Source organism: Alternaria arbusti, assembly GCF_024043155.1.
Source record: "Alternaria arbusti strain BMP 1465 chromosome Unknown scaffold_2, whole genome shotgun sequence".
Lineage (NCBI taxonomy): Eukaryota > Fungi > Ascomycota > Dothideomycetes > Pleosporales > Pleosporaceae > Alternaria > Alternaria arbusti.
Window position 1 is genome coordinate 644,628 of NW_026249942.1, and position 25,313 is coordinate 669,940.

The following is a 25,313-nucleotide window of genomic DNA, read 5'->3' on the forward strand; positions in this document are numbered from 1 at the left end:
GACGCATCCTTTCCCAGCCAACAAGCGCGCCCGCGCGAAGGGAAGCCTGGTCAGCGGATTCGCGACGGCAATCAGCAGGGTGAAGACTCTGTCTTCCGTCATCGCCATCGACATCGACATCTCCATCGCCATCGCCGTCGCAGCTCGACGATCTTTCCTGCTGTAGAGCCGCAACAGTACCGGCACGGCTAGCACGTATTGGCCTGTCGTGTGTCCTGTCCAGCCTCACCGCTGCTGTGCCTCATGCTGTTCATGCATGCCGCCTACGTCAAGTCGGTGGCTTCGCCTCACGGCATGGCCAACGGTTTTGGTGCGACAAGAAAGAAGCAAAGGTAGTCCTCTTGACATGTACTCCATCTCCATCTCCCGCCTCTCATCTCAACGCGCAGCACCACTTTTTCACAACCCGGCCTCAAGTCACCCAACGGCTGTTACCGAGTCAGGTCATTGGTGCGCGTCGGCTTCCGCGCCCTCTCGCTCGCGCCACACTCGGTTCCCTGACACGGCTGGGTACCCACCGCGCAAATGAACGCTTGTCGTCGCTTGACTCCACAGAACAGAGTCGAGACCCTTGCCGATAGGCGGTTATGCATGTCACTATTCATGGCTCTCCCCTAAATCTTCATGCATTACCCAGATAGTCACTTTTATACATTGGGTTCCAACTCTAATCATCCTCTTTCTCGTCTCTAGTCAGGTACTGACATGGGACGAGATAGGACGCCTGTCGTCTGCAAAACCATCGCTAGAAATACACTTGATGACAAAAAAGAAAATGAACGCTGTCCGCGTCTGCAGAGTACACGTTTCAAACGCCGTGCCCAATGCTTGATACGCGCCTGTCCTGAATGCACTGCGCCCGATGAAACCCCGAATACGGTCACGACTTCTCATGAATTCTGCATCACCACGTCTTCCTGCTGTGCGCTCTCGTCGTCTCCGTCAAACGTCTCCGACCCAGCAGCGTCCTGCTCCGCCTCGTCCTCTACTTCTTCCTCGGCCATTTGAGGGGCTGCTGGCATAGACTGAGGAGGAACCTTGCCCTGCAGTGCCAGCTCGCGGGCGTACATGGTCTTGCCCGTGTTCCAGGCTGCCTTGAACCAATCGGTGAGCCTGTTTTTGCTAACCTGCTCGCGAAGGATATCGTCATCTAAGAGGTTGTCCTTGATGATCGGGTTGCGAAGGTCTTCGGCAGCAAAGCGAACACAAAGCTCTCCATGCGTTCCTCCAGCACCTAGAAGGTCCCGAAGGTTCTTAGGCCATAGGGTCCGGATGAAAGAATTGCCGACTGCAACTTGTTAGTGGTGAACAAACATATGGTACTAGACATCAACTTACTGCACATGGCGGACAAGGCGCGGAATGTCCATGCCATGACTGTGCCTTGCAACACATCGTGGATTTTGGCATCAGGCACCTCCTTTTCATTATTGATCAAAGCCCAGTTGTCCTTGATGCACAGTCGCTTCCAGAAAAGCTTGAGCAGGCCGTCGCGAGTTGTCCGGTGGATATTGTTCCAGTTGACTGTCAAGACCTTGAAAGCGTAGATGAACTCGTCGTTCCCAAGCAAAGTAACACCTTCCTCGCTGTCGTCTGCATTCATGAGTGTGAGAATGTCAACCATGAGCGCAGGGTCGATAACCCTGTGGTGAACCAGAGCCTCGAATCCCTCTTTGAGGATGGTCTGGTGTGCTGGTCGATCCTTCAAACGACCTTGTCCAAACTCGGCCATAAGGAGTTCAACAGCAGAGTCTTCATCCAGAGCTCCGGTAATAATGGGCAGCAACCGCTCGTAAACCTCCTCTTGGATCTTGGTGTACTCGAGCTGTTGATCGATGCTCTGGTACATGGCCTCGCGCATCTTCAGCGCCTTGGGCTTCTCCCTGCGTGGGTCGACTACTGCTTGGTCGTCGCCATGCTTTGCCTCCTTCTTGCAGAGCAAGGCAAGCTTGGCCATGGAGAGCTCAACGCGCTGGCACCACGCGTTCGTCTCCTGCTTCGAGCCAGCCTCAAAGAGAGCTTCAGCAGCAGTTTCGTAGTCTTTCTCGCCGCAGACTTCATTGATCCATGCGAGCCTGACGCGCGACGGCTCGGCTCGCAGGAACTTTGTGAGTGCCGGTTGGTTGAGATATTCCTTCATGAAGAGTTGTCCTGCTTGGTTTTCGTTGATGTACTTTGAGTAGAACGCTCCAGCCCAGTCATCACCGTAGACCTCGAAGTAGCGCGCAATGCGCTCTTTTATCCGGTTCAGCTTGACTGTGCTTTCCGCTTGCTCCATCTTACTGCGGGTGTTCGCCTTTTCCGTCTCGAGCCAGTTGGACTCTTCCCAGATCAGATTGACGAGTGTCGACATGTCGTGGTATTGCTCGGCCAGTTCCATTCCTTCAGTAGGGAGTCCAATCTCCATCAAACCCATGATGTGTGATGGTCGGACGTTGTTGTTCCATTCATCCTTGAGGCTGCGGCCCATGGCTCGTGTCTTCTCATCGCTCTGGGCGAGAGCCCACTCAAAGCGTTCAATGTGAGTCTGACATCCAAGCTTCACCAAGCGAGGGTTGTCCTTGCCGATCTTTTGTGCCAGGAGTTCTTGGTAGCCTTCCTCGTAGTTGTCCACCGCAAGGTTGCGGCCAACGTCGATGAGGCTTCGAATCGAGCTGACGATGTTGTGAGACGACGTCCAGAACGGAGGTAGCATATCGTAGCCATAGTCCGGTTTGAGGATGCTGTCGTCTAGACAATCAGGGTCGAGACCGTATACTTCTACATTTGCTTGGCGGAACTCGAAAGCTGTTTCCAAAGCGACAAGCATGACATCGGTGCCTTCACTGAGCCTCTGCATGATGGACGGTGTTTGCTTTAGTCCCTCTTTCATGTAGAAGGTCCTCAGGTAGAACCAGCCCCAAGGTATCAGCGTGTGAAGGCTGTCAACGTCCTTAACGAAGAATTGTCGAATAGTGTCGTTCTCGCCTAGCTCAGAATCGAGGCCGCTCTTGTAGCGCTCATTCAAAGCTCTGATGATGTCGCTCATCAAAATCTTCTCTGGGTAGGTATCCGGGTGTGCTTGTTGGTCCTGTAGCTTGTCTTGGTACCAGAGCCAGAGCTTGTGTGCAGCCGCGAGCTTCTCGGCATGCCACAATAGCCGCCACCTTGTCTGGAAAGATATGGGGGGATAATCGGTTTGTAGTTGAGTGATCAGGGTACGGAGGGCGAAGGAGCGCTGCTGGAATTGGTCGTCCAAGTTCGAAACTCCCTTCTCCAAGTAGTCGTACGAGGAGCTCAAGATGCCGGCACTGATAGCAAGTGCAGCTTCCGCAGTCTCCTCCTCTGCGAACGAAAAGCGTGATTTGACAGAGAAGTCTATGATGTTGGAGGGAATGGTACTGAAGAAGGTGGCCTGCTCGAGTTTGCTGCGTGCGGTCACTTTCACGCGCTCTCTATCCTGATCGTCTGTGGTAGGAGGCAATGCGCTGATCTGTAAAAGGCCGAATTGCTGGACGAAGACGAGAGCAGTCGACTTCTTGTCCTTCCGCATCGCGGTCTCCAGGGCAGTGCCTGCAAGAGTCACTTCTGGGCGGAAATATACGGTGTCCTGGAAGGGTAAACTAGAACGACCTGAGTCTGCGAGCAGTTGTGCCTCTGGGCTCTCCTCTGGTTGAGCGAGGGATGCGACGAAGACTGCTCCTGGGAACTGGACGTAGGCTGTGTGTCCAGGCTGTGGCAGGAGAAGCGTTCCGATCGGCTCCTTGGTAAGCTGCGGCTGATGAAAGTTGCGGACTGGTATCGCCCTGCTAATGGTACCTGCTGTCCTCGACAGATCCACCTCCAGGAGGAAGTAGTCCATTGAGTCCCGACCAGACAGCGCCACCAAAACCAGAAGACTGATGGCATCCTGGCCCTGTTGTTGTTCCATAATGGCAAAATCCAGCACATGGACATCCTGCTGGTTGCGTACTTCTGGAACGGTGTCTGTTTGAACTGCCGATAGGATCGCATCGTATACGTCTACGTCTCGTTGGTGGCTGTTCTGTCCTGACCAGCTCAAGTCCCAGGTCTGAAAGAGGCCGTTTCGCGTCGCCGAGATGACTTCCATGTGGCCCTTGGATTGCGATGTCCGGGCCTTGACGGAGGCGATGGTCTTCCGGATGGACCCTCCAAGAAGGCCTTTGAAGCTGAAGAAGCTACCTCCTGAGCCATTTGGTGCGCTCAAGACGGTTGTCGCAACGCTTGGTCGACCCTGAGAATCGCGTAGGGTCAGCTGGGCGAGTCTGCCGCTGCTGAATACCAGGACGTAGCCCGCGTGCTCGACGTCGACTAGTCCGGTTATGGTTTCCCCAGAGTACAGCTTCACAAAGCCATCCACCCCTTGCTGGCGCTGTGGGTATAGGCTCCGAGTGTCTGCGCTGTCGATGTTCTCCCAGAAGCTGATCTTGCCTGTCGAAGGCGCGAGCGCGACGATACCGTAGTCGTTGGTGGGGCCGTTGCGGACGATGGCGCCGAGCGGTAGAGGTTCGGTTGGTCTGAGGCCGAAGTTCAGGTTTAGAGAGACGACCTTTGAAGGGCCGTTCGGGGCGCTGTAGTCCCAGACGAGGGCTCGATCTGAAGTCAGGGCAAGCGCGAGGCCGGCGGAGGGGAGGGCGGTGGCATATATCGGAGCTAGAGATGTATGTCAGCAGGCGCGCATTGCGGTGGGTGACGATGTGTAGGCCGTACTCGATGGGCGGAGGAGCGCTGACGGGAAGCCAGGCAGTTTCTTGACACTGTAGTTTGCGTTCTTGGTCTCCAGTCTCATATTAGCAGTGCCATCTCGCGTAGATGCGCATCTACTCACAAGATACGTGCCCGTGTCCTCCTTGGGCGCGCGCTTCGGTGCCGTCTTCTTCTCCCGAATGCTCAAGGGCATGTCAACCACAACAACCGAGTGGTCGACACTCTGCACAGCGTGGCCATTTGTCGAGGCACTTCCGTTTCCGTTGATGTGGGCGTCGGCAGGGTCCTTGAAGGTCGCGTCGTTGAGTTTACTGCGCTTTCTGCTTCGTAGGCTCTCGGATTCCATCCGCGGTCTGCGTCGGGGGTTGCGCAAAGAGCTGCGCGCGCTCGCGATGGACGCCTCGGGCGAAAACATGATGCGAGAGTTTGGAGATGGCGGTTGAAAACGCGATGGAGCGCGCCGGTGATGATGTTGCTCGCTGAGTTGTTCTGTTTTGGCAGGGATTCAATCAACGCTAGCGCCCGGAGTTTGGAGCCAGCTCCAGGGCTGCTAGTGAGTCGCCAGGCACGCACCATCATCTAACAATTCACAGCACTACGCCCGTACTTTACTAACAAAAGATCTTACATACACGAGGAAACCAGTGCAACCGCTTGGTCATTCACTGAGTATGCTATATCATCACACAATTCTGCTCGCAATCTACCATATTGTCTATTCAGATGAGAGCGCCATCTTCCTCGAGTCACATCAAGCAAAAGAGTCAAGTGCGTTGTGTTTGTGTTTCGTTTATCATTTATCATACTCGTTACAGTTGTCAGAAAACGCCATTGTGGTCAACTTCCGACCATGCATGCCCGTGTGAACTTGCATGGCCGTACTAGAGAACGTAATACCTCCCAGAGAAACATGGTACATGTGTGAGCATATCAGTCTGAAAAGACGACGATATCTGCCCTGTCAAATTGTTCGTGGCAAGCGATGGCTTCCCACATGCCGACTAGCCAGTCGACACGCAGCCACGCCACTATCCGTAGGCTCCACACTCAGCCTTTACATCTTCTTGTCGTGTTCCTCCTCAGCGATGCTGTTCTCCGTCGAAGTGGTGCTCTGCTTCTCGAGCTCTTCACCAAGAGGGCCGTGAATCTCTTCTTCGAAGACGGGCTCGGTCTCGATGGTCTCGAACTTGGTCTTGAAGTCCTTCATGTTGTGGGTGGACGAATTGCTTCGACGGCGGGCGTAGGCCATATTGGGTCTGATATCTTCGACCTCGTCACCAGCGGCGCCCCTAAGACGGTGTTGTCAGTCATGGGTTCTATGGTACAACCACTCATGAAGATAGAACTGTCTCGGAGCTGCGACAGTCTCTCGAGTGGCTTGGAAGGAAGCAGGCAGATGACACTCACCAATTGCCCTTGCCGCTGCCACCCTTCTTTGTCTTGGTCGGGTCCGTGTCGGCATGGCCGGACTTAGCGAAGTATTTGGGAAGTCGCGTCTCACGCTCGGCAGTGCCATCAGCAATGCCGGCGTGGTCGCGATCAGTGAACTTGTGAGAGCGAGTCACTTCAGATGTCAGTACGATGTACGAACAAGCTTGGGTTGCTCCAGAGCCTCCTGCCGTCTTACGCCGAGGAGCCATTAAGGTCATATCAACCTCAGTGACTCAATGCAAAGAAGGCAAGAGCGTCGGTAGACAAGATGAAAGGCAGCACTTACTGTTTGATGTCTTGAGTCGATGGATTGACTAGAGGTTGTTTGTGATGTGATGGAAGAAAGTCAGAATGGATTGAAGTATCCTGCAACGGCGGGCTCGGAGCTACTGTGACTGTAAGAAGCTCAAGCGGGTCAGTACATGGTCTCGTGATGGGAGCTTTGACCCGATGGCGTCGTCTTGCGTGAAGCAACGCGGCCAGATGCGTACCTTGTAGATCTGTGGACAAGTGGCAGCAATGTGTTAGTGAAGACGAGGTTAGCAGAGACGATGGTGGCTGGTTTGATAAAGGAAGGCGCAATGCATCTCACGCGACTGGCGTTGGAAGGCGGGGAAGCTGGGAGGAGCTCCTGCCTTTATATCGCAACCAAGATGGGCCCTGGAACGACGCGCCTCTAGAAGATTCGTCCTCAGCTGCCCAGCTTCGGCTACTGCAATTGTGCTCATAGCTTCTACCTCTATACAGTAACTGGACACACATTGTGGTCGGTCGGATCTCGGTGACCCTGAGCTTTTGAGGAAGCAACGAGGGGAAGGGTACGTCACTGGTACCTGAATCCCCCGGCGGTGTCGCGTGGGCGACGATTCATTGAGGCACAGCACCACAGCCACGCGCAAACTTGGTCTATGAGTCAATTGCAGGTCAACGATGCTATTGAGGAACCATAATCCTCAAGATGCGTCTGCAACAGCCTCCTGCGTGCCATGGCTTCAGCGCAACGGTGATTACCCCAGATTCTAGATGTTTGTTCCTCGAACGCTAATGCGCTGGACCCACTCGCACATATGCCGCCCTCCCACTTGATCCGGAATCACGTGTTCCGGTCAGCTCGTAATCAGCCCAGGGTGGAATGACCAATCGCCGCGGATTTCTCAGTGATTGCATCAGCAGCGCTTTCTCCGCCTCCGAGGCCGCAGACCAGAAAAGTTTCCCGGGACGCGCCTTTCGTTGAAACACGCCTTTCTTCTCTCACGCTTCTGCACACTGTTCGCAGAGTTCATACCTCGATACACTTTGGTTTTGCAACACCCATCTACCCCTCCATCGACACACAGCGCCACGATACCCCACCATGGCCCCGCGATGCCTTCTGATCGGCACGCCGTCGATTGCGGCGCACCCAGAGCGACTTGACCAAGTTTACGAGATCCACGATCGCAACTCGACTGACCTGCAGATGCTTGACCGTATCGCCGCTGGTCTGGTCAATCTCCCCGCATCTACATACGATGTTGTTCTCCTCCTCGCCGACGCCGACGGTACCACGCGCGAAAGTCACAAGTTGCTGGCACGGGATGTCATGAACAAAGTAGTCAGCGCATTGAAAGTGGGAGGTGTTCTTAAGAGTCAGGCAGGCCCCTTCCAAGGCGCAGAGAAGACAGAGGCTATCCTGGCAGGACTCACGGAGACGGCCGACGGCATGACCAAGCCCGAACAAGAGGAGCCGGTGTCGATACCGCTGAAGTTCGGCAAGAAGGCAAATGGCGCGAATGGAACGAACGGAACAAATGGCGCAAATGGCACTGTCAACCCGGATGGTTCAGTCCCGCTCAACCTTCGCAAGCGCAACCAGCCTGAGCCCGTCAAGCCAGCAGCAGGTGTGGGCTTCGTCGATTTCAGCGATGATCTTGACGACCCGATCATCACGGGAGAAGATGATGACCTAATTGACGAAGACGACCTCATTACAGAGGCAGACATGGCTCGTCCAGTCCTCCAGCGTACGTCAAGTCCTCTTACTACCATAAGGGACCCTACTAACATGATTCCAGCACTCGAGTGCCAACCTAAGCCCGGCAAGCGACGACGCGCATGCAAAGACTGCACCTGCGGCATGAAGGAGAAACTCGAAGCCGAAGACGCCGCCAAGCGCACCTCCGCCGATAAAGCATTGAACTCGCTCAAGCTGGATGCCGACGACCTTGACGAGGTAGACTTCACAGTACAAGGAAAGGTTGGCAGTTGCGGGAACTGCGCACTGGGCGATGCGTTCAGGTGTGACGGATGCCCGTACATTGGTCTACCAGCGTTCAAGCCTGGTGAGGAGGTACGGCTGCTGAACAACGATATTCAGTTGTAGGAGCCGGTGACAGAACGACTATTGCATGGCATGGCGTATGGTGTAGGTGTTTCGACAGTCTGGATTAGATAACGTTGCTACATAGCTTTTTCTGGAGTTTTGGATGATAAACGACGAAATAGATGAAAGGACCGTGATGTCCTGCTCTCGAATGAATATTCAGTTATACATCCCACCCTGATAGCAGTATTCACCTTCGCTGGAACTGAACTGCAGATAGCCTCTTCGACTCCACTTCCAGGTTTTTTGGTCGTGTTCAGTCGTCGAGTGACAACTCAAGCTTCAAGGCCGTTCGTCCCGGTCCATAATAATCAGGCCGGCATTCCGCCTGCTGAAATCCACACGACGCATACAATGCTCTAGCAGGAGCACGACTCTCATCCACCCATAGAAAGACCGTATTGCAGCCCCCCTTCTCCATTTGACAACGAAAGCAGTGTATCAGAGCTCTACCAAGCCCTCTCCCTCTTTCCTGCTCAATGACACAGAGTTTATGTAGCCAAGCCAATCTCTTCATTCGCTGGTAGACGAGGTATCCGATTAGCTTGTCCGCATCATCTGCCTTGAAGATCAAGAGGAGTCCCGTGTTCTTTTTCTTGAGTTCTACGTCGTAGTTGAAATGCTCGATTGCTGGGAAGACTTTTCTTTCGAGTTTGGCTACTTTGTCGGCGATGAAGAGACGGGTTTTCGGTGGGAAAGTAGAGAAGTCTTTGATTGTGAAGCCAGGTGGAGGTTGCGCTGGAGAGTTTGGATCCGTCATGGTGGTGCTGGTTCGAGCATTGAGACGTGAAGACGGGTGTTTGCGACAAGCCCGTGGTAGGCGATTTATGCAGGCATCTTAACCATTTTGCGAAACGGCTACTTGGGCATTCGCAGCAGTAGGTTCTACAGTCGACAATTGGTGGAGGAGGTAGTCGCTGGAATCAATGGAATCTTTCTGTGCCCAGGTGGGGCCTCACGTGCTAGCGCGATTGACCACGTGCGCGACCTCGCGTCGATCTTGCAAGCCATGGACTTAGCCCGACTTCCTAGGTTCCTTATACTCTGATCCGGCCGAATCAACATGGGCCTTCGCCTTCCACTAAAGCCACTGCTACAACCACACGGGCGGTGAAAAGTCTGGATCCAATCCTTCGACCCTTCCATCCGTTTATTTCACCGTTCTTCACATCGCGAGTCATGCCTGCCAAAAGGAAACGACCGTATTCGAATCTTGATTTTACGCTCAGGAAGGTGTTCAAGAAAGCAAGCTTCCGGTATCTTACTCTTCTCACCACGGCTTGCGTATACTGAATCTTTTTACAGGCCATTACAACGAGAGGTCGTCACAGCTACGTTGGAGGGTGAAGATGTCTTCCTGCAGGCAGCGACCTCTTTTGGAAAGAGTTTATGCTATCAGCTTCCCGCAGTGGTCGACTTCGGAAGTATGTTCAAATCAACATAGAGTCGCCATCGCCGCTAATCCTGCTAGTCACTATTGTGATATCTCCATTGCTGGCACTGATGGTACGTCTCTACGCTATCGCATCTCCATAATCAATGCTCATTAGTCACCAGAACAACCAAGTTGCCTCTCTGCGCAATGCCAACATCAGAGTCGAGACGATCAACAGCACTACACCACAGGTAGACAAAAAGAGGATCATAGCTGACCTTCAATGCGGTCATCCCCTAACTCGCCTGCTCTACGTAACACCAGAGTTCTGTCAGGGCGACAACTTCCGCAAGATCCTTCGAGTCATCCACTCTCAAGGAGAACTGGCTCGCATCGCTGTCGATGAAGCCCATTGTGTCAGCGAATGGGGACACGACTTCCGCCCTTCGTTCCAGCAACTGTCATTCTTCAAGAAGGAGTTTCCTGACGTACCGGTCATATGTCTGACAGCCACTGCAACAGCGCGTGTAAGAGACGACATCATCACCACGCTCGCCTTGGACCCGAAGAAGCTGAAGATGTTCCGCATGAGCACCAGCAGACCAAACCTTCACTACGAAGTCCGCTTTAAATCTGACGCAGAAGATCACTACGACGACTTCATCAAGTTTCTTAAATCAATCCACGCCCGGCGTGCCGCAAACCCTGAGCGCGCCTCCCAACTAGCATCCCAGAACCAGCGCTCAGACAACGTCCCAGGTATCATCTACACGCTATTCCGCAAAGACTGTGAGTCCCTCGCCGCACGCCTCCGCTCAGACGGCATAGGCGCAAAACCTTACCACGCCGGCCTCTCCGTCTCAGACCGCGCAGACGCGCTCTCAGGCTGGGTAGCCAACAAAGCCGGGTACGATGTCGTAGTCGCAACAACAGCCTTCGGCATGGGCATCGACAAAGAAAACGTCCGTTTCGTAGTGCACTGGCAGATCCCCAAATCCTTCGAAGGGTTCTACCAAGAAGCCGGTCGCGCAGGCCGAGATGGCAAAGCATCGATTTGCATCTTATACTACGGCCGCGAAGATCGCGATCGTGCTGCGCATTCACTATCGAGGGATATTGCTCGTCAGCCTAAAGCAGGAGCGGGATTACAGGCTCAGCAGCAGCAGATGACGCATCGAGCGAAGAGTTTAGAGGCACTGGTCGGTTACTGTGAGACCACGAGTAAATGTCGGCATAGGCTCATTGCTAAATATTTTGCGGATGAGGAGACGCCAGAGTGTGACTTTGCGTGTGATTGGTGTAAAGATGCGGAGGCGTTGGTGAGGAGGAAGGAGGGCGGGTTGGCAAGTGAAGAGTGGTGCAGTACACAGAGGGAGGCGGGGAGGTATGATATTGATGAGTATGATTGAGGTGATGTGTTCATGAGAAGGGGTTGAGCATTAGTAGGCGTTGGGATAAATCAACATGTTAACATCTGTAGTTCTTTGTATCTCATGGTTCATTCATCGTGACTTCATCTACGGTCTGGCTTACTGTCGCCGACATACATCAACGCTACCATATGCATCCCTCTGTGGGTATCTACCACCTGCACCACCTCAACGCCACCCTATGCACCCTCAGAAGCATCTACATAATACGTCCTCAAAAGCCTCGACTTCTAGCCGACAATCAAAGCCGCGCTGGGCACCATACCCGCTTCCTTGAGCGTCATACCAAAGTCGCTCCGGTCGTATATCTTCTTGGGGAAGTTGGTCGTGAAAGTCGACACAGTCATGCCATCCTGCTCCAGCGCATGCGCAACCTCGAACAGCGTAGTCTCAACCGGGAAGTTCTTCATGACCCTTCCACTGGGTGTCTGCAGCGCCAGACGCGCCTCGGTGTACGCGCTCGCAGGCTTGCTGGTAGTAGGACCAGAGGACGTGGCGAGGGGCGCCTGTACGGGAGCAGGAGGAGGAGCTTGACCAGCGCGCTTCGCCTTTTCAATCTCAGCTTTACGCTTGCGCTCCTGCTTGTCGGCTTCGAGCTTGGCTAGGACGCGTTTCCTTGCGTCTTCGTCTGCCTTCTTCTCAGCGCGCTTGGCGGCGGCTTCCTTTAAGCGCTCCTTCTTTTGTAGCTCTTCGCGGAGATCTTGCGACTCCTTTGTGGCCTTCATGCGGATCTGCTCGTTCCTCTTGTGGTCTTCTTTATCTTGTTCGGACTGCGTGGCGCGCTTGGCGGCGAGCTTCTCGCGTAGTTCTTGGAGGCGCTGGGCCTTTTGTTCCTCTGTGAGGGGCGCGATCTCCTCGGTGGATTCTGAGAACTGCTCGTGGCCGGTCTTCTCGCCGTGGAACTGGGCTTGGTTGACGGAGCGGAATCTCTTGCCACACTCATCGCAGACGAGGGATTTGGCTTCCTCGCCTGGCTGGAGGGCGGGTGGCTCGTCTGAGGCGTTGGCGGCAGCGGTGGCTTGCTCTTGCTTGATCTCGTCGACGGACTTGTCCTGGTTGGTCTCGAGCCAATCGATGGCAGACTGGAGACCGCCGGTGGCTTTGACGGCAAGCTCTGCGCGTTCGCGGGGAAAGCCCATGTCGATGAGGGTATCTAGATCTCCGGCCATGGTGAATGTGGCGGTGGTGACGGTCGTGTATGTGGGAAGTTGTGGTTGATCTGGTGATGATTTCCTGGGCGTTTGGATAGCGCAGGTTGTAGTTTAGTAGCGAATTAAAGTGAGAAGTGAGTGTAGTGGAGGAGTCTAGCTTTATACGTGGGATGTGGGTGTAAGGCGGTAGCGGTGGAACCACAGAGAAGGTGGACCGTGGATGAGGCGCGTGAGATCCTTGGGATGTTGTCTTGGTACAGTGATCTTCACTATGAATATGTTTGTGGAATACGTCTGTCACTGCAGCCTATTTCAGCGAGAGGAGTGATGGTTGTCGTCGCCTTGGGAGTGTCTACGTGGGTGGGCACTAGAGGCAGCTCGCGATCGAGAATCAAGAGGCGTCGCTGCACGTCATAGCAACTTGTCCTTACCATCTGCCTTCCTCTCCCTACTATCCACACCCACCCCAATCCACACCCGCTGCGATACCCACACCGTTTGCGCACCCCATCTCCAGATTACTCAGCTTCTCAATACATTATACGCGCCCGTCTCTCCTCCCCTGGTTCCCGAGGTTCGTCGCGACCCTGCCTAGGTACCCCGTAACCGCGGATCCGATTACCAACCCTGGAAGACACGACCACCACCCCATACCCGCAACCCACACGCGCCCGCCATGTCTGTCGAGCTCGACCCCGTAGAGCTTGGTTTCAAGCGTAAGCTTCGTTCGTGGCATTGAGCCGACAAACATACTGAGATGGCTAGGACCCTTCCAGCACGAGGTGTCGCAGACCCTCCGCTTGAAGAACCCGCACTCTGACCCCATTGCTTTCAAGGTAAGCGCACTACCCCGTGGACTTCTGTGAGGTCATGTGGAATTTGGACACGCAGCTGACATATAGAAGGTGAAAACGACGGCTCCCAAGCAGTACGACGCCCGCGATACCTCTCCCCACAACCACTGATGACGGGTTTAGATACTGTGTGAGGCCGAACAGCGGACGTATCGAGCCTGGGAAAGATGTCGAAGTTCAGAGTATGCATGCCCTCTATGCGCCCCACGGAAGTCTACAGCAAACTAACGCATGCGCCCAGTTCTCCTCCAAGCCATGAAGGAAGACCCACCGCCAGATGCGAAGTGCCGCGACAAGTTTCTCGTGCAATCTGTCCTCGTCACCGCTGACAAGGAGTTCACCAACGTCGGGTCTTTGGTATGTCATAATATTGGGATATTAGGATTGGATGCGTGCTAATAGGTGCTTGTAGTGGTCGCACATCGAGCAGACCGCCAAGTCTTCTATCCAAGAGAAGAAGATCAGAGTCCTCTTCCTCGCACCCGACGATGCCTCCAGCGCAACTCCTGCGAGAACCAACGGCGTTAGCCGCGATTCGATGCTTTCCTCTCCGTCACCCGAAGCTGTGACTCCTCAGCGCGGCGTATCGGACGCTTCTGGACCTGTCTCCGTTCCCTCGGAGCGCCCATCAGGAAGCAAAGACTTGGGCGAGATCAGGAACGAGACCTACAACCCCGCATCGAGTGGTAACATGGGGTCGAGCTTCAGCTCCGCTGCTGGAACTATCGCTAGCGCCATGCCATCTTCAAGCGACGTGGAGGCCCAGCTTGCCGAAGCCAAGGCCCAGATTGCGCGATTGACACAGCAGGTTAGCGAAGCCACTGGTCTCCGCCAGCGAAAGACAGGATCCGCCCAGGACTCGAAGCAAGGAGTTTCGACCTCCATGGACACACGGCAAGCCCCCGCTGGCGGCGTGTCTGTTCAGATCACCGCCCTTCTATGCCTTATCAGCTTCCTGATTGCTTACTTCCTCTTCTGAGCGTCCTCCCACAATACCTGGCCCACGACAGCCAGTGGAGCACCGTGCGCCAACCGCGACCCCGGATCTACATTGTGCAGAGACGGCGGGAGGTTGGGCGACATCTTTCAACACACGGGGACGAAGGGATAGGGTCGTAGTAGGGCGCAGGACGACCGGATGGACAGGTGCTTTTCTCTTTCATGTGGGTATCTCTTGCTTGGATGGAACTGGGGCTGTTTGTTGGTTACACATACGAAGTGGCAGCTGCTAGGGAGGCATGACCACATTTGTGTGCAAGCGTCCATGTATCAACAGCTACATAATTCGGAGTTGCAAAGTTGCGAAATTGTTTAACAAAAATAATGTCTACGTATACTTGTATGGGGTTGCATCTTGACAGTGCCGCGTGGTGAATGGCCGATTACGGCGATGTTCTGAATGGGCGAATCCCCCAGGCGTTCGAGCATCTCCGCGTACGCGAAACGAAAGCGAGGTGCAAGAACAGTCAACACTCCACAAGTTTCTTCGACGTCAGACTGCATCCTTGCAGATTGTGGATACTCCCAGCTGCCAACCCCGAACTTATCTTGCCGCGGCGGTCTTCGGTCATGGAAATGACTTTAGTGGGGCAGGCCGACCTCGCTAGGATTTTGTGACTCTAAGATAGCAGCTTACCCTTCCTCTTGCGCTTGAAGCCGACTCTATCTTCCTTCATCCAATTCACCTTCGCCCAGTATGTGTGGGATATTCGCGTGTCATAAGTAAGTTTCGACCATTGCGCGCGCGCATCTACCGAATTAGCTCTACACCAGATGATTTGCGCCCATGTTGATACGCGGCTAACAACTTCTCCAAAAAGGCATCCTGATGTGCAGACCTTCAAGCCTACGGCCCTGAAGGTAAGTTCTGACTGTATCGACTCCATAGGAGCACATTCTAACAAACTGTAGATGGGAAAGGCCGTTCGGTGCGTGATTCCTCGAAACCCCTCCATTCAGCGACTACATCACGAGAACCTCTGTGCTGACTGATAGATAAGCCATCGAGGTCCAGATTGGTGTAAGCATTCTTTGTGACTCTTATGCGCCAACAATCGCAATGACTGACACTTTACAGCGGGTAACCACGTTGCGAACAACACCAGTGAGTGACTCTCAGAGCACTCAATCACACATGGTACTAAAGACAGACAGTCCTGGTTCACGAGCGCTTGAGCATTGTCGGCGTCGGTAAGAGATCACAGGCCGAATATTACTTTTGGCGGAAGCTTACACGGGTCAGAATCTGGCGCTCAGCCACTCGTCAACGATGAGGGCACCGTTTCCCTGGCCGTCAACGGCGAGATCTACAACCACCGAATCCTCCGCAAGTCCCTCAAGAACCCGTACAACTTCAAGACACACTCAGATTGCGAGGTTATCATTCCTCTGGTAATATTGGGCACACTTCTTGTATGGGATAGAGGCTGACGCATGGCAGTATCTCGAACATGACATCGATGCTCCCCGGAAACTCGACGGCATGTTCTCTTGGGTCCTTCACGACAAGGCTCAAGATCGTGTCATCGCAGCACGCGACCCGATCGGTATCACCACCTTCTACATGGGCCGATCGAGCACAGCACCAGGCGCGGTTTTCTTCGCTTCCGAGCTGAAGTGCTTACATCCCGTCTGCGACAACATCATCTCCTTCCCTCCTGGGCACGTCTACGACTCGAAGACGGATTCGCTCACGCGATACTACGACCCCAAGTGGCTGGTCGAGCCCGAGAACATCCCCACACAACCCGTAAACTACAAGGAATTGAGGGCGTCGTTTGAGCGATCAGTGCGGAAACGCATGATGGCGGAAGTTCCCTTTGGTGTACTTCTCTCTGGTGGTCTTGACTCGAGTTTGGTCGCTTCAATTGCGCAACGGGAAACCCTGCGCTTGAACGAGCTCACAAGGAAGAAGGCTGCGGCGTCTTCTGGCAACGCCAGCGAGCAACAGAACCAACTTGTTGGTATCGACGACTCCAACGAGCTTCAGACAGATCTTCTTCTGGGACAGCTCAACTCCTTCTCAATCGGTCTGCCCAACGCACCCGATGCCATCGCTGCGCAGGAGGTAGCCAACTTCCTTGGAACCAAGCACCACACTTTCACCTTCACCATCGAAGACGGCCTCAACGCACTCACAGATGTCATCTTCCACCTCGAGACCTTCGACGTAACAACTATCCGCGCCTCAACACCCATGTTCTTGCTGAGCAGAAAGATTAAGGCTATGGGAGTCAAGATGGTGCTCTCAGGAGAAGGAAGCGACGAGATCTTTGGTGGATACCTCTACTTCCACAACGCGCCCGACAAGGCCGCTTTCCACCAAGAATGTATTCGCCGTGTCAAGAACCTCCATCTTGCCGACTGCCTTCGCGCCAACAAGTCAACATCCGCATGGGGTGTCGAGGCGCGTGTTCCTTTCCTGGACAAGGACTTCCTCAACACAGCCATGAACATCGATCCCGCAGACAAGCTCATCGACCGTGAAGCCGGCCGCATCGAGAAGTACATTCTGCGCAAGGCATTCGATACCACCGACGAACCAGAGACCCAGCCCTACCTCCCTGAGAAGATCCTCTGGAGACAGAAAGAGCAGTTCTCTGACGGTGTAGGCTACGGATGGATTGACGCGCTCAAGGACACCGCTGAGCTACACGTCACCGATGAGATGATGAAGAACCCGAAACCGGAGTGGGGTAACGATATCCCAGACACCAAGGAGGCGTACTGGTACAGGTGCATGTTCGACGAACACTTCCCCAGCTACTGTGCCGACACCGTCATGCGATGGACGCCCACTTGGAGCAACCAGACGGATCCTTCTGGACGGTAAGTCTGATCTTTTGAGGCACGATCAAGACAAGGAACTAACACGATGTAGTGCCATTGGCGTTCACGAGCAGAAATACGCTCATGCTAAGTAAATGATTCTTTCGGTATGAGTAGGCAAGGCTGGTACGGTAGAAACTACGGATCTCATTCTCAGGTCTCTTATGGCGCTTATAGACTGCTTAAGGGGAGATATACCCCACGGGAAATCTGTCAAAGGGTTCGGTCTTTAGCACACTAATGCACCATGTTGCGTGAAATTGATGATCTTAGAGCACGATGCATATGTTGACGTTCCGAAGAAGTAGCTATGTCTCACGGTGTGGAACCAGTCGACGCCAAACATGTGGTTTATCATTACTTCTGTCATGCATACAACTCTTTCTATCGAGCCATAAGTTTCAATAGAGGCTGCGCCAGCATTACTTCGGCCATCTCCAGGTATTGAGTGAGTCCTGCGACATCCTTATTCGGGTCTATTCGAAGAGTTTCCTTGGGCATCTCATCGTAAAGATCCCGCGCGCGCTGCGTATGTTCAACGTAACCTTGAATCAAGTTAGAACAAAGTGTAACCAAGGTGCAGGTGTGTACTTACAGTCCTCTGAGTTGCCGAGGAAAAGATGGAAGCCGGCTTGGTGCCATTTGCCAACGGCTGGGTCAGCAAGAAGATCCCTACAATGATGTAGGCCTCGTCGCGAGAGCTAGACTTCCAGATGTCGACTGCTCGCAAATAATCGTTCCTGTACATTTGGCCGATAGGGCTGAGGGAACGATTGGACTCAGATGGGGACATGGCGCTTGCGATTTGGCTGCGTAGACAATTTCTGCGATTCTTTGAGTCGTATCGTACTGCGCTTCTTACGCAAATGAGTTGTAGGCTGATCATAAGTAAACGACGTGTATCTCCAGGTGCTTCACAGATACAAGTCGCTTTCGAGGACCACGAACAGGGTGGGTGCGCACTAGGGCAGCTTGATGTCAAGTTTCAAGATTGATATGCCAAATCTATTCTCATAATACAACATTACCTCGCCGCCGGCGCCCAAACATACGTTCATCTTTTTTCGACTGGGTATCGTAGACCAGTAATACAAATACATACACACAAACTTTTCGAGTAGATCATACCGTCGCTCTGCGGTAGATATCAAAACGCCAGACGTAACCAACACAGATGATTTTTATAAACACAGCTGAGCGCATCACGCCTCGAGGGCAGAAGATGCCTCGCCGTTGCCGAACACGCGGAATTGGATGAAGATGGTTATGTCTTCGACCATTGTGCCGAGGGAGCCGATGAGCCAGGGGAGGTTGGTGAGTATGTACTCCTTCTCCTGCGAGTGGAAAATGATCTGTGAGATGTCAGTCGCCGTTAATTTCCAGCAAAGTGTAGATGTAACTTACCCCTGCACCATATGTAGCATTGCCCAAAAGACTCAACATGAAGAACAGCAGCGACAAGCCCTCGCAAGACTTCTCCCTCTGGTTCTTGATGATCTGAGGAATACGCGCTCCAAGATAAGCCACCGCACTTGCGTATCCCAAGATCATGGCACCAACAGGGTTATCCGTGGTGTCCTCCGTATTGTGCTGAGGCTGCGGAACCCACACACCAGTCTTCCACGCGATAGCCCAACCTGCAGCACCAACGACACAGACACCCACGATGCTCAGCGCATTCTTAACCCACTCGCTCGCGCCATCGCCCACATCCGGAATCGTGGGCAACGAACTCGCGCGCCGCCTGCGACTAGCCGCAGAATCGCGCCTGTGGCTTCCCGGCAGACCGACGTTGCTGCTATCGCGTCTGCCCAGCAGGGGCGCCTCAACGCTGTTTGTAGACTGCACGGAGGTTTTGCGCTCGCCGCGGCGCGAGTTCTTCATGTTGTAGTAGACGCATTGCGAGATGAGGACGAGGTCGGCGAAGCAGAAGTAGATTGCGAGGGCGATGACGGTGGGGACGAGGCCGGCCCAGAGGGCTCCAGCAAGGTTCGTTATATCGCCGACGAACCAGACGACGAGGAAGGCGAGGGAGATGCCATCAGCGGAGGATGACTTGTAGTTTTCGATTAGTTGCGGGACCTGCGCGGTGTGTTAGGATGCGATTTGGTGATGTATGCCCAGGTGATGTCGCGTGCTGCAGCTCCAGTCGCGGTTCTATGAATAGCGCAGGTGGTATCAGAGATACATGAACATTGCAGGACGACGTGTCAAGGTCCCTGTACGTCCGCGAAAGCATAGGAAATGAAGAACAACAACGTCGTCGTATCAAGTTGTTTACTCACCAACAGAAAGATCCACGAAGCCAGCGAGATTGAGCCGAAGACACCGGAAAGCGCCTCGTGAGTTGTCAGCGACACGCTGTGCGACATGACAGCTGCGAGCATGGTTGCGTTGCGCAATGCGTGATGACAACGGGGGTTGACGGGTAAGGGTGTAGCCCACACAGCGCGTGCGGCTACAGGTAATAATGATTTCTTGCTTCTGGTACTCCGTACAAGGGCATGCAAAGAAATCGCAGGGCTTGATGACGCACGTCCAAGACGGAGAGAATGCCGAAACTAGCCTGTCCAGCCGAGGGAGCCGCGAAATGGGGCCGCTGCAGAAACGAATTTAGAAGCAGCAAAAGTTGTAAAGATTGGCGGGTTGGACGAATGGGAAAGGAGGTTTTGCTAAGGTACGATGCGCGTCGAGCAATGCAGCGGGATGTCGGACTAAAAAAGCAGAGGTTGGCTAGTAGAGTGGTAAAAGACTACTAGTCTCTCGGGTCATCTGTGTGCAAATCTCCCTGGTGTTTCTGTTGAGGGACAGAATTTTTGTTCGAGCTGTCAAGCCTTTGGGGCGCATATGCAGGGCAGTGAAAGGTCCCGGGCGCTTTCTATAAAAAATGTCTGTACTTCAACAACTGATGCAGCGCGTTTGGGGGCGCGTTGAAGTACCGTGATACTGTATACGATGGCCAGATACGTAACGAGGACAGACAGCCTTCGTTATCTAGGTGCACGCAACATACTATAGATACTCACTGTGCAACGTCAACTCATGGTTGATTATGCAAAACCTTCGAAGCAAGATTGAGTCAATGACTGTGACTGACCACCGTTTTGTATGGCCAGTGCTGGTGAGCCCCTGTGGATGGGTCTGGACTGCCCCGGGCGGCTGATGTGTAAAATTAGCTATCACGTGACCATGTGTCGAAGCCTTGGAAGAGTGAAGCCGGGGCTAACCTTTCTCCTCTCGATCACCTGGTCCATCAACTCGGCACCTTCACTGGCTTCCGGCTAACATTCGCTACACTATTCTCTTGTCTCTACCCGTTCACTCGTTTGATCCATCCACATAGCTCATAGGCGGCGAGATTCACCTGTATCGCCCTTAATATAACTTGGCTGTTCGTGAAACGCGCGTCAGTCAGCTCCATCGTAAAAACGCTACCAGTCCTCCTGCTACCAACAACCACCGCCCACCATGTTGCCCAAGGCCTGGCTCTCCGTTTTTGTCTTGACCGTCGCATCGTCGGCCTTTACCCTCGAGGATCTACACATGGACGGCATCAACCAGTACCTCCATCAGGGCAAGAGGCAAGACGCCGAAGGCACTGGCGGCTCATCACCATCCGCCACGCCCGCGCCATCCTCAGCAGCACCACCAGCGTCCTCCGCCGCACCACCTGCCACATCGTCGGCCGCACCTCCAGCAACATCCGCGACTCCCGAGCCAGAACCCTCAACCACCAACAACCCACCGCCGTCCAACGATCCCACATCCGACGCTCCCGCACCTTCGACTACCGCTGCCGCACCCACTTCCGATGGCGGCAACAACAACAACAATAACAACAACAACGACGCTTCAACAACCGCGGCGGGCACGAGTCGCACTGGTGGAGGTGGCGGCGCCGCTAACTCACCAACGGCCACCGAAGATGGCAGCTCTTCCGTACGAACGACCGCGATTGTCAGGACTTCCGCTCTCTTCTCCACCTCGGTGTTCGAGTATACCACGACTCTCGACACAACCCTGAGCGATGGCAGAGTAACCAAAGCGACCTCGACAGGCACCAGCACTTCCGTCTCCTCCACCGGTGAAGCCGTCGTCACCGACCCGCCCACCGCACAAGCAGGTGACAGCGACAACGGCGGTGGCATCAGTGACTCCAACAAGAAGGTCATTGGTGGTGTAGTTGGTGGCGTTGGTGGAGCCCTACTCCTCGGTGGCATCGCCCTCGTCTTCTGGCGCATGAAGAAGCGCCAAGCACGCGTCCACGAAGACGACGACGACCTCATGGCCGGCACTGGCTCAGCCCTCGGTGACAAGCCCCAGAACGGCACCGGCTCATCGCCCTTCCAGTCGAACCTGGAGCAGTACCACAACCCAGGAGGACGCCCCAACGCAGCTGCCAACTTCTAGGCGAAGCGCAGCCCGACCAAAGTACATAGGCCTATAAGGGCCCATTACGATACCAACGACTATCTGCGGAATTTGTCTGACCTAGAAGCGATTTTGAGAGACGACAGCACGGCGGAGGATGTATATATTTGCAATCGCGGCTATAATGCACGAATGGCCTCTCTGTGAGTTTGCATTCCAGGCGCTGATTCCGCGATGTTAGATTCGTGTATACCGTCACCATCGTGGTCAGTCAGTCCCACAAGGACTGCGCACAATGTAGATTTAGACGTATACCATCACGTTGAAGAAGAGGCACCACAACAACCACTTTCGTCCGCTCACTCCCATCATCCTGTCTGTGTACGTTGCGCTTTGCATCGTTACACCTGTTTTACGTCAGTTGTAATAGAGCGTCATTGTCTTTCTCGTTTGTTTTAGCATAGTCATACCCCAATCCATAGCGCGAAATATCGAAATCAACATAGCCAAGAAGTGTTTACTCTCCGAATCTTTCTATTACATCACCATCTTCATGCTCTCCTTTTCTCCCTCACACTCGAACAAGGCCGTTCTTCTGCCCGCCTCGTCCTTCTTACGTGTGCAGCGTGCACATGTTTATGCGTTGCAAGGGGTCGAGTCAAGGATCGTGTTTCAGCACCGTCGCAAGCAACCAACGTGTCGACTTGCCCAAACAAGCTTTGTGACCGCTGGGCCCCAAACTCGTTTGGCGTGAGATAATGCATGTTCGGCGCTTCCACGCCATGTGGAGGCGTTTGGCGTTGGGGGCAATAGGTTATACTTAGATGCGGTTGGCCCCGGGTGGGTGTTTGGAACGGGGATTTGCGTCTTTTACTCTCTGGAGAGATTGCGATATTTACATTCGTTTGGTGCGATTGAGTCGATTATTTCCAAAGGCTGTGCCTGCATACGTTCGGAGGATATTGGCGATTGTGGTATTGAGGTTTTACGCACGAGGTTGATTCACGCACGGCACTTTTCGTCTTTCACGCACGGCATATATTCAGCAACGGCAACGATTCACGCCCGTCAGATCTTACTACACCGGCATCTTTCACGCCCGGCAAGAGCTTTCACGCACGACACATCTCTCCATACCGACACCTTCCACGCCCGGCAAAAACATTCCATACCGGCATCGATTCACGCCCGGCACTGTCCAACACTGACAAACGTCTCTGTCGACACGTCGTCCCTACACAGCCATGTTCCTTCCCACAGCCCTCCTAGCTCTAATCCACCTCGCCCTCCCCGCTCTATCCCACGCCTCCCCACAACCAGCCCTAGTCTCCTCAGATTGGGAGATGTCACTAGTCCCTCGCCACACCCTCTTCCTACGACAAGTATCCGATCTGCAGACCTTTGACGGCAACCTCGGCGGAACGCGTGCATCACCCATTACAAATTCAGGCGACAAAGAACGACCATTCCAGGTCGATGGGGACACATTTACCAGTTTTGATTCTGCGGCGCAGAGAAGTTGCGATAATCAGTTTCAAGGTTGCAGTAACACTGCGAATAGTAATGGAGGTGGTGGAGGTAGGGGGAAGAAGGGGAAGAAGAGGCAGGATGGGGGGTTGAGTGTTAATGACTGTGATGAGCAGAAGAGTAAGTCTTCCTTCTTTCCTTACTTTCTACAGATTGGGACGGATCGCTAACAGACTTGATAGACAAGTGCAACGATGCGCAGAAGAACGCACAGGTCAAGGACTTCAATAGTGCGGTTGCGAGTACGAACATTGGTCCTGATCCTGATTTTCCTGATTTCGATCTTATTTGTGAAGGGTAGTCGAGGGAACGAAGTATTTGGTGACTTCCAATTTCGCTTTGGACTATGGACGTGAAGAGACGTGAAGAGGCCTTGGGATGGAGATTAATGCAGTGTTAATAGCATGCGTGCAAAGAATATGATAACGATACATTAGCTAAGTACGTCTGAGATTTCATATTTTGACATGAACTATCTATTTGAACTCGAGGGTTGTGATGTCAATGACCGCATCACGTGCGTGCTCCACGCTAAGTCGGGACGTGTTTACCTTGACTTTTCGTCAACTCTCAACCCCAAAAACTTTATCCACCAACACGTCTTCGCACACCAAAGCCGGGGTTTGACAGGATGACCACAATCCATTGAGTTACCACTGCTCATCTTGCATGGTTCTGTCAACGCGCCGCGGTTCACAATGCCTCCGGCGCTTCTCTCCGCTCGTGCTAGGTCAATAGCACTTCTTTTCGTCGATCAATCTGCACCCTAGACTACTATAAAGCCGACAAGAAAGCCGATAGCTTCAATGGCACCCAAACCTCGCGCCGTGACAGCCAAGGCGCTGCAAACTCTACTTGTACACATCGGCGCACCATCATCGGGGACAAAAGCAGTACTACAGGAACGGTTCCGACGTGATATTGGAATATCTCATTTTTCCAAGAGTCAACGGACATGGCCAAGATTTGGAGCTGCAAACAAGAAGCTCCGCATTATGAGCATCGACATGGGAATCAAGAACCTGGCGTTTTGCGAGGCGGATGTGTCTTACCCATCGAAGGATAGCCTGGATGCGGACATGAAGGTTTTGAGATGGGAGAAGATCAACCTTACGGAAGCCCCAGGAGAGGAGATACAGAGCGAAAAGAAATCTCCACGAAAGGGCAAGACCACAAAGCAACGTACCGAGGGTGCTGAAGAAGTATCTGACATGTACTCTGCGGATGCTTTGTCCAAGACAGCGTATGGCTTGATCAAGAACACGATTCTAGCAGGCTCGCCAGACATCATCTTGATCGAAAAGCAAAGATGGAGATCTGGTGGTGGCAGCGCGGTGCAACAGTGGACTTTGCGGGTCAACACTCTAGAAGGCATGCTATGGGCTGTACTACAAACCATATACGCACAAAGACTGGAGAAAGGAGCGTCAGCACCTACTGCAGCAAAGCTTTACGAAGTCTTCAGTGCAGATCCCAAACGCGTAGGACAGTACTGGCTCACCCGAGCTGCCGGACGCCTCGCAGAAGGAGACGAAGAAGTCGTCAAACCAAGCGAGGGCAACGGAGACGAAGCGTCCACCCCAAGAAAGACGCTAAATCGATCCAAAGCAGAAAAGAAGGTCAAAATCGCTCTCCTCCGCTCCTGGCTCACCGCAACACCCGCGTCCACGGCATCGGTAACACAAGACACGGTACCATGCATAACCTTCAGTTTCGCGCCAGATGCAGAAAGCACCCGTCAAGCGCTCCTATCGCTCTCAATATCCAAACGACGTAAGAAAGCCAAGGATGATTCAGACGATGTGCTTCCTGCAGCAGCAGTCGCGGGCACCGCGCTCAAGAAGCTGGACGATGTCACGGATTGTTTTCTCCAGGCTGCTGCGTGGGTTAGTTGGGAGTCGAATCGCCTGCAGCTGCGGCAAGTGTGTGAGCGGAATAAGGGCGGTGATGAAGAAGTGGATGAATTGACGGATGAGGTTATGTTGGAGATGATTGAGAAGATCGAGGGGATTTGATATGAACTTTTACCGCTGGTAGCTCTAGCCGTGGACGTATAATAGATGGGATAAATACAACAAGATACCTAACATTCGCACGAGCTAAGCTGCTAATAAGCTGTTAGCATGGGCACGCCTCGTTGAGGTACCACAGCTTCGTGCGACCGCATATAGAGCAGTACCCTTTGAGAAGTAGGCACAAAATCTCGACATAACTCATCCTAACAACGACATCGGTGTCTTCGTTATTCACCCCAGTCTGGTGTTGCTCAGCCCACCA

At 53.6% G+C, this 25,313-nt stretch overlaps 11 protein-coding genes across 11 annotated transcripts; 6 read left to right on the forward strand and 5 right to left on the reverse strand.

Moving 5' to 3' along the window:
* Positions 1-890: 890 nt before the first annotated feature.
* On the reverse strand, positions 891-5,122 carry J4E86_001773 (uncharacterized protein; the record flags this gene model as incomplete). The annotated part of the gene is made up of 4 exons (XM_051442338.1): positions 891-1,288; positions 1,339-4,653; positions 4,711-4,777; positions 4,829-5,122. 4 exons carry the CDS (start codon positions 5,120-5,122, stop codon positions 891-893), a joined length of 4,074 nt encoding a protein of 1,357 aa, XP_051305926.1.
* Positions 5,123-5,761: 639 nt separating this feature from the next.
* J4E86_001774 (uncharacterized protein) lies at positions 5,762-6,356 on the reverse strand (the record flags this gene model as incomplete). The annotated part of the gene is made up of 2 exons (XM_051442339.1): positions 5,762-5,996; positions 6,115-6,356. 2 exons carry the CDS (start codon positions 6,354-6,356, stop codon positions 5,762-5,764), a joined length of 477 nt encoding a protein of 158 aa, XP_051305927.1.
* Positions 6,357-7,492: 1,136 nt separating this feature from the next.
* DRE2 (electron carrier) lies at positions 7,493-8,500 on the forward strand (the record flags this gene model as incomplete). The annotated part of the gene is made up of 2 exons (XM_051442340.1): positions 7,493-8,141; positions 8,193-8,500. 2 exons carry the CDS (start codon positions 7,493-7,495, stop codon positions 8,498-8,500), a joined length of 957 nt encoding a protein of 318 aa, XP_051305928.1.
* A 3,035-nt stretch (positions 8,501-11,535) lies between these two features.
* Positions 11,536-12,474, reverse strand: J4E86_001776 (uncharacterized protein; the record flags this gene model as incomplete). Its single annotated transcript, XM_051442341.1, has 1 exon — positions 11,536-12,474. The coding sequence occupies one exon, from the start codon at positions 12,472-12,474 to the stop codon at positions 11,536-11,538; it is 939 nt and encodes a 312-aa protein (XP_051305929.1).
* Positions 12,475-13,132: 658 nt separating this feature from the next.
* Positions 13,133-14,289, forward strand: J4E86_001777 (uncharacterized protein; the record flags this gene model as incomplete). Its single annotated transcript, XM_051442342.1, has 6 exons — positions 13,133-13,172; positions 13,222-13,292; positions 13,362-13,384; positions 13,434-13,492; positions 13,552-13,667; positions 13,723-14,289. 6 exons carry the CDS (start codon positions 13,133-13,135, stop codon positions 14,287-14,289), a joined length of 876 nt encoding a protein of 291 aa, XP_051305930.1.
* Positions 14,290-15,006: 717 nt separating this feature from the next.
* On the forward strand, positions 15,007-17,233 carry ASN2 (Asparagine synthetase; the record flags this gene model as incomplete). The annotated part of the gene is made up of 9 exons (XM_051442343.1): positions 15,007-15,032; positions 15,131-15,170; positions 15,222-15,238; positions 15,311-15,330; positions 15,388-15,414; positions 15,465-15,500; positions 15,553-15,701; positions 15,751-17,138; positions 17,191-17,233. The coding sequence occupies 9 exons, from the start codon at positions 15,007-15,009 to the stop codon at positions 17,231-17,233; spliced, it is 1,746 nt and encodes a 581-aa protein (XP_051305931.1).
* A 289-nt stretch (positions 17,234-17,522) lies between these two features.
* J4E86_001779 (uncharacterized protein) lies at positions 17,523-17,931 on the reverse strand (the record flags this gene model as incomplete). The annotated part of the gene is made up of 2 exons (XM_051442344.1): positions 17,523-17,663; positions 17,734-17,931. The coding sequence occupies 2 exons, from the start codon at positions 17,929-17,931 to the stop codon at positions 17,523-17,525; spliced, it is 339 nt and encodes a 112-aa protein (XP_051305932.1).
* A 409-nt stretch (positions 17,932-18,340) lies between these two features.
* J4E86_001780 (uncharacterized protein) lies at positions 18,341-19,525 on the reverse strand (the record flags this gene model as incomplete). The annotated part of the gene is made up of 3 exons (XM_051442345.1): positions 18,341-18,490; positions 18,543-19,220; positions 19,424-19,525. The coding sequence occupies 3 exons, from the start codon at positions 19,523-19,525 to the stop codon at positions 18,341-18,343; spliced, it is 930 nt and encodes a 309-aa protein (XP_051305933.1).
* A 1,081-nt stretch (positions 19,526-20,606) lies between these two features.
* J4E86_001781 (uncharacterized protein) lies at positions 20,607-21,548 on the forward strand (the record flags this gene model as incomplete). The annotated part of the gene is made up of 1 exon (XM_051442346.1): positions 20,607-21,548. The coding sequence occupies one exon, from the start codon at positions 20,607-20,609 to the stop codon at positions 21,546-21,548; it is 942 nt and encodes a 313-aa protein (XP_051305934.1).
* Positions 21,549-22,753: 1,205 nt separating this feature from the next.
* J4E86_001782 (uncharacterized protein) lies at positions 22,754-23,337 on the forward strand (the record flags this gene model as incomplete). Its single annotated transcript, XM_051442347.1, has 2 exons — positions 22,754-23,156; positions 23,219-23,337. The coding sequence occupies 2 exons, from the start codon at positions 22,754-22,756 to the stop codon at positions 23,335-23,337; spliced, it is 522 nt and encodes a 173-aa protein (XP_051305935.1).
* Positions 23,338-23,842: 505 nt separating this feature from the next.
* On the forward strand, positions 23,843-25,051 carry J4E86_001783 (uncharacterized protein; the record flags this gene model as incomplete). Its single annotated transcript, XM_051442348.1, has 1 exon — positions 23,843-25,051. One exon carries the CDS (start codon positions 23,843-23,845, stop codon positions 25,049-25,051), a length of 1,209 nt encoding a protein of 402 aa, XP_051305936.1.
* Between the last annotated feature and the right edge of the window lie 262 nt (positions 25,052-25,313).